Source organism: Salmo salar, chromosome 03, assembly GCF_965601325.2.
Source record: "Salmo salar chromosome 03, fSalSal1, whole genome shotgun sequence".
NCBI lineage: Eukaryota > Metazoa > Chordata > Actinopteri > Salmoniformes > Salmonidae > Salmo > Salmo salar.
This window is the reverse complement of record NC_138293.1, coordinates 66,471,218-66,478,199: the sequence shown is the minus strand read 5'-3', so window position 1 is coordinate 66,478,199 and position 6,982 is coordinate 66,471,218. Positions and strand designations below refer to the sequence as shown.

At 42.6% G+C, this 6,982-nt stretch overlaps 1 protein-coding gene across 2 annotated transcripts in view; it reads left to right on the top strand.

The window, feature by feature from the left end:
* LOC106601057 (glucosidase 2 subunit beta) overlaps window positions 1–6,982 on the top strand; it is a 9,173-nt gene continuing 2,191 nt past the window's right edge. For both annotated transcript variants that reach the window (XM_014192959.3, XM_045715095.2), the window contains exons 1-14: window positions 1–91; window positions 475–624; window positions 837–953; window positions 1,080–1,175; window positions 1,275–1,332; window positions 1,492–1,609; window positions 1,824–1,953; window positions 3,694–3,778; window positions 3,880–3,958; window positions 5,712–5,795; window positions 5,966–6,133; window positions 6,225–6,315; window positions 6,514–6,583; window positions 6,801–6,890. In XM_014192959.3, the coding sequence (XP_014048434.3) occupies window positions 525–624; window positions 837–953; window positions 1,080–1,175; window positions 1,275–1,332; window positions 1,492–1,609; window positions 1,824–1,953; window positions 3,694–3,778; window positions 3,880–3,958; window positions 5,712–5,795; window positions 5,966–6,133; window positions 6,225–6,315; window positions 6,514–6,583; window positions 6,801–6,890 (1,286 nt within the window). In that variant the 5' untranslated portion in view covers window positions 1–91; window positions 475–524. The remainder of the gene's footprint in view (window positions 92–474; window positions 625–836; window positions 954–1,079; window positions 1,176–1,274; window positions 1,333–1,491; window positions 1,610–1,823; window positions 1,954–3,693; window positions 3,779–3,879; window positions 3,959–5,711; window positions 5,796–5,965; window positions 6,134–6,224; window positions 6,316–6,513; window positions 6,584–6,800; window positions 6,891–6,982) is intronic.

Here is a 6,982-nt window from a genome sequence, read left to right as displayed (position 1 = left end):
CACAGGTCGGATACAAAAGCTAGTCCAATCAGAGGAAAATACTACATTGCATAAGCGCACGAGACGTTTCCTGAAGCATTGCGGAAGAGAGGTAATGAATGATTTGTCATATTTTTACTCCGAAAATAACAATTTGTGGAAGTGTTTTTTACAATTTTTTTGTGAACATGATACTTTATTGCATATACAACATTCATAAATATTGTTCAAAAGGAAGTTTTCCCGCGTTAAATCAAGACCGGTGGTAGCTACCTGCTGCTACTGTAGTCCTTCATCAGCTAACTTAGCTAAAATAACGTTACCTGTCGTTACATGCATTGAATTATGACTAAATGATTCTGAAAATGTTCTAACGCATTGTATCAGAGGTTTCATATGGGGCCGACTCTCTCAATGTTGTGAATGGTGGTGCGTCTGAGGACTAGCTGTATTGGGTTCAAGTACTTTGTCTAATACCTTCAGTTATGTTTGCAGGAACGCCGCGAATTCCTGAAAGTGTAGCTGGTCCCGATTGATACTGCATCATGTCTTGTGCGCTTCTACTGTTGTTGATGAGCTTGGCTTTGGCGATGGGCACTGGCGCAGCGGTGGAGGTCCAGCGTCCACGCGGAGTACCACTATCAAGTGAGTTGGCATTTGATTCTAACCCGAATTCAGACAAATAACGTTATGGTTCTTATCACAGCCAGTGAGGTAGGCCTAGTCTATGGCAGTCTATGCTATTTTAGTTGTTAGAAACCCATTGTGAGCATGGATTTTAATCTGGTAGATGTGCAATGTCTCTCAGATGAGCTCTTATGTACCCAACACTTACCTGTCCCCATTGATCTCGACAGAGAGACAGTTCTATGAGGAGAACAAGCCCTTTACCTGTTTGGATGGCTCCAGCACCATCCCCTTTGACCGGGTCAACGATGACTACTGCGACTGCAGGGATGGCTCGGATGAACCAGGTACACTATCGCTCACTTCTCATCAGCAAAGCCAGACTGATCCCACTATCAAGACACTACACACTACTGTGCACCGTTATCACTAAGGTCTTGACTGTAATGAAGGTCTTTGCATTTGTTTCACAGGTACTGCTGCCTGCCCCAACGGCAGCTTCCACTGCACCAACGCTGGCTTCAGACCCGCCTTCATCCCTTCCTCCCGGATCAACGACGGTATCTGTGGTAAGGACATCGTCACAGTATCTTTCCGTGGATCAGTCGTCCCCTTCTCTGAGTTTTGTTGTTGTGTGTAAGTGCTGATGAAGTGTGTTCTCTCCTCAGACTGCTGTGACACGACAGACGAGTACAATAGTGGTGCCACTTGTCAAAACACCTGCAGGTGAGCAGTAGTAAAACGTACAGCATTCTGCAAACATTTTTAATATTGACTACAACACTAACATTGGCCTTTGTTGCCAAATGATTCCTCCAGTGTGTGCCCAGTGTGTGTGTGTGTGTGTGTGTAAAGACTGATTGTGTTGGCTGTGTGACCCCCTAGGGAGATGGGGCGCAAGGAGAGGGAGAGTCTGCAGATAATGGCTGAGATCACCAAGGAAGGCTTTATGCTCAAACAACAACTGATACATGAAGCTAAAAGGGGACAGGAGGACAAACGGGTGAGACTAACCAACCAAAGGGTGTGAAAAGGGAGATACATTTATTTGGGGTTGGTTAGGCAGCGGAAATGGCTAGGGCCTATACAGAGACCATTTCATATATAGAGCGACTGGTATAAATCCTTGATGTTGAACGTGTTCATGAAATGACAAGACTTATGTTTGTTTGTTTCAAACGTTTTTTGTAAATACTTCCATCCATGTGTTTGTGCAGGGCAAGTTGACTGAGCTGCAGGGTAGTAAGAAGGGTCTGGAGGGGAAGGTGGAGGCTCTGAGGACTGTGAAAGAAACAGCAGAGGATCCAGAGAAAGAGGCTAAAGAGCGCCACCTGAAGTCTTGGGAGGGTAAGTACACTGGAAGAAGCCATTATCTCTCTGCTTTTAACCTCTCTGGGCTAGGCGGGATGAATTCGTCCCACCTACGTAACAGCCACTTTAAGCCTGTGGCGCGATTTTCAAAACCTTAAAAATCCTATTACTTCAATTTCTCAAACATATGACTATTTTACAGCTATTTAAAGACAAGACTCTCGTTAATCTAACCACACTGTCCGATTTCAAAAAGGCTTTACAACGAAAGCAAAACATTAGATTATGTCAGCAGAGTACCAAGCCAGAAATAATCAGACACCCATTTTTCAAGCCAGCATATAATGTCACCAAAACCCAGAAGACAGCTAAATGCAGCACTCACCTTTGATGATCTTCATCAGATGACAACCCTAGGACATTATTTTATACAATACATGCATGTTTTGTTCAATCAAGTTCATATTTATATCAAAAACCAGCTTTTTACATTAGCATGTGACGTTCAGAACTAAATTACTCACGATAAACGTTCACAAAAAGCATAATTATTTTAAGAATTATAGATACAGACCTCCTCTATGCACTCGATATGTCCGATTTTAAAATAGCTTTTTGGTGAAAGCACATTTTGCAATATTCTAAGTACATAGCCCAGGCATCACGGGCTAGCTATTTAGACACCCGGCAAGTTTAGCACTCACCATAATCATATTTACTATTATAAAAGTTTGATTACCTTTTGTTGTCTTCGTCAGAATGCACTCCCAGGACTGCTACTTCAATAACAAATGTTGGTTTGGTCCAAAATAATCCATCGTTATATCCGAATAGCGGCGTTTTGTTCGTGCGTTCCAGACACTATCCGAAATGGTAAAGAAGGGTCGTGCGCATGGCGCAATTCGTGACAAAAAAAATCTAAATATTCCATTACCGTACTTCGAAGCATGTCAACCGCTGTTTAAAATCAATTTTTACGCCATTTTTCTCGTAGAAAAGCGATAATATTCCGACAGGGAATCTCCTTTTCGGCAAACAGAGGAAAAAATCACAAAGGCGGGGGCGGTCGGGTCATGCGCCTAAGCCCAGTGTCCCTTGATCGGCCACTTGAGAAAGGCGATAATGTGTTTCAGCCTGGGGCTGGGATGACGACATTCTGTTTTTTCCCGGGCTCTGAGCGCCTATGGACGACGTATGAAGTGTCACGTTAGAGCAGAGATCCTTAGTAAAAGATAGAGATGGAAAAGAAGTTCAAGAAATGGTCAGACAGGCCACTTCCTGTAAAGGAATCTCTCAGGTTTTGACCTGCCATTTGAGTTCTGTTATACTCACAGACACCATTCAAACAGTTTTAGAAACTTTAGGGTGTTTTCTATCCATATGTAATAAGTATATGCATATTCTAGTTACGGGGTAGGAGTGGTAACCAGATTAAATCGGGTATGTTGTTTTATCCAGCCGTGTCAATACTGCCCCCTAGCCCTAACAGGTCCTATGCACATCATAAATTCTCAATGTATTTGTTTTCTTCACAAAAAAGGTGCTTTTGTGCTGTTTGGTAAAACCAAGATATTTAAGTATATTCTTATAGTTAAAAAACAGAAATATTGTTAAATGTTGTGAAATGCCCAGTGCTAATTGTCTCTCCAGTCATATTCTTTTCAACATCTTTGATGCAGTTAACTTATTAATGATTTGGAAGTCAATTACAAAAGTCCTGTTGAAGATTTCTCTTTCTAAGTTGTATGTGATTGATTTTGATTTTGTCTGTTTCAGAACAAAAAGAACTCATCCGTATGGAGAAGGACAAAACTAGAATGGCTGAGGCTTTTCTTGAGCTGGATGATGATGCAGATGGCTAGTGAGTGTGTAGTGTGTGTGTAACTGTCAGCGCTGGAGATATTGTGAGAGATTTCAGTGTGATTCAGTGAGTGACTAATACGGTGTTTTTGTTATTCCCAGTGTTTCTGTGGCTGAGCTGCAGTCCCATCTAGAGCTGGATCCAGATTCAGATGGCTCTCTGACAGAAACAGAGACTCAGGTAAGATGTCTCATCTTCCTCCCCCTCAAGTCAAGAGAAGATTTTCTATCACACTAGTAAATTACAGGGATGCAATAGTGTCATTTTGACGAAATGTGCCGTTTTGAATCCAAAATAGGTTACCTATGTGATTCGTGTGGATCCAATGAGAAAGTTTGGGCGGGGGGGGGCTTTGGATGACCACTGGCTGTATGCGAACGGGTGACGCGCGTTTGGAGAAATACTGGCAGTATCCCAGGTTCAGTATCCAAGGTTCAGCCAATCGTTCACATAACAGAATGCAGCACGCGACTGAAGAGAGAAAAGACAACCAATGTGCTAGTTATAGCATCAGCGCGCGCACTGGAAAGAGATTGGAAAGGCAGTTGGCCAGTTAACTTACAGCAGTGCGTCCCCTGAACGATATTGAAGAGGTAGGTGAGAAGCCTGACCACGGAGATGGGGGTGAGAAGGTGATGAAGCGTACTTCATGAGCTGTAACTGAAAAATAACTGGGGAAAGTGTGGTGGAACAAGTATTGTTAGCATTGTTAAGGATCTCGCTAGCTGGGTCGAATTATCCGTTAGCTAGCCAGAGAAATGTTGAACAACATTAGCCAACTTAACTGATCAAATAATTGAGTTTATGGTGTGACAATTAGCTGGCTAATAAAGTCCAACAGCTAACGTTAGCTAGCTAACGTTACAACATCAGATGAGCTAACGTTAGTAACCTAACCAATTCGCTATAGTATTAACAGGTAACGTTATACGACTCCTTGCCGTTCCTCAAGTTATAACGCGTTAGTTGCTTACTGGACCCTGGCAATCTGTGTGAAATGTTAACTAGCTAACAAACTACTATCTGAACTGGTTTCCCTCTACAGTAACTGTGGTTAATTTTCAGAATGAGAGAATTGGGTGAAAATGAGGCGTTGCTTGTTAAACGGTTAACTGTAGCTGTGCCTGGTTTAAGCTGGATGCCACTATAGAGGTGAAAGGAACACCACACACTTTCCCTCTTTCTCACTTTTTCAATATAGTGGATAAAAAGGGGTATGCCAGGTGTACTCTCTGCCTGAAAGAGATCAATTATGCCAACAAAGGCTATCATGCTGCGCTGGCACATTGTAGAACAGATGTCCACAGGCAGAAAGTGTACAATGTGCTGTGTAGCCCAAAGAGATTGATTTTGTGTTGAGGGGGGACTATTTTCATTTTTTACTCCGTGAACTTTATATTTGCACACATGTAGCCTTGTGCACTTAATCAATGTCTATAATAGTGGCCACTGTAATAGAATGCCTGTTTGTTTCATTCTATTTCTACTTTAAGATTTTTTTTCCCCAAGTGCAATATTTAGATGTGTGTGTGTGTGTGGTCACAAGCATTATATTATAAAGGCTGTCATGGCTAACTGCAATATTAGTGTATTGTAACATTTGCTGGCTTTCTTTACATTTTTTTTGCTGTGAGTTAGGTTCACATTAACCACTTTTTATTTTACACACAGAGATTGACATATTAATGAAGTCAAAATGATTTTGCTTACTCAAAGCATTTGCATTTACTTGTTTTGCGTTGCCCAGAAAATACATCAAGATCATTTGTCTTGTGTCAAGATATTCTGACTTGTATTGAGCCTTTGTAGGTTAAAATGAGCACATGATCTGCCAGTGCAGTAAGATAGTTTATCTTGGTAAGACTTCTTAAGATTTTAAAAATTCAAGATAGACGTCTTACCATTTTTCTGATTTCCTATTGCATTCCTACAGGGATTGCTGGGAGGAGCAGACAAGGTGGACACGTCAACATTTGAAACTGTGTGGAGCGGCATCAAAGACAAGTACCTGTCAGAGGTCAGCACCACATGAACACTAATGTTATACAGTCATTTCCCTATCCTAGTTGAATGGTCTGTCCTGGAGCCTCAGATTGGGTATCTAGGCTGGGTTTCTGGCCAGCACTTTGTGGGAAATGGGCTATATAAGTGTGTGAGATCTGGTTTATGTGACTGTGGGTGTCTCAGGGCCTTTCGGACCCCCCTGCCCCAGTGGAGACCCCCCAGGAGGAGGAGACCAGGGACTTTGTCTCTGACCATGACTCTGACCACTACCCCGAGGATTACGCTGGAGAGGAGGAGGATGTGGAGGACGACGAGGAAGATGATGATCATGAGGAGGAGGAAGAAGAGAAGGTAGTTGGAGGGGAAGTGCCTGAGCTAGGCTAGTATTGGAGAGCTTGGGTGGTCAGTTGTCCCAGTAACATAACGCGTGTTTAATTATCAGGTCCCTCCCACCGCGCAGACCCCAGAGAAAAGAGAGGACGATGAGGTGTCCATGCCATCGTACGACACAGAGACCCAGAGCCTTATTGATGGTGCATACAGTCATCTGTTTTACAATCTGGGCTTAGTCCCGCACTACCTTAAACAGGGACTGTGTTTGTCTGAATATACAAAGTAGGGGGTTCAGATGATAAGTGTAAATGTCTGAATTGTGATTTTCTGTGCTGTGGAATGGTATGTCTCATTGGTCTGTCCTTTTGAGGTTGCGCTTCGTTGTCTTTGTTCCTCAGCTGCCCAGAAAGCCAGGGATGATTTTGATGAAGCTGAGAGGGCTCTCCGGGAAGTAGACGATCAAATGAAGTGAGTTTGCAACCACAATGCTTAATCTCTGCTGGCTTTGGCAACAACTGTATGTTAGTCCTTGCAACACTAAAATATCTCATGATGATACTCGACATGCAAACACTACACAGGCATACACGTGCAGGTTGTATTATGTTTGAGAACACAAATGAATGTACCCTGTGTCTGCAAGTCAATCATTAATATGTGATCCTGAATTTGTTTGGATCTGCAGGAACCTTGAGAAGGAGATTGGCTTTGACTTTGGGCCAAGTGCAGAATTTGCATACCTCTACAGCCAGTGCTACGAATTATCCACAAGCGAGTATGTATACTTAATCTTTGTAAATACCCATACTGTGTCTATGCCTTCGTGAGAGGAATAATCTGTTTTATATGAATGTGAAACTGAGTCTC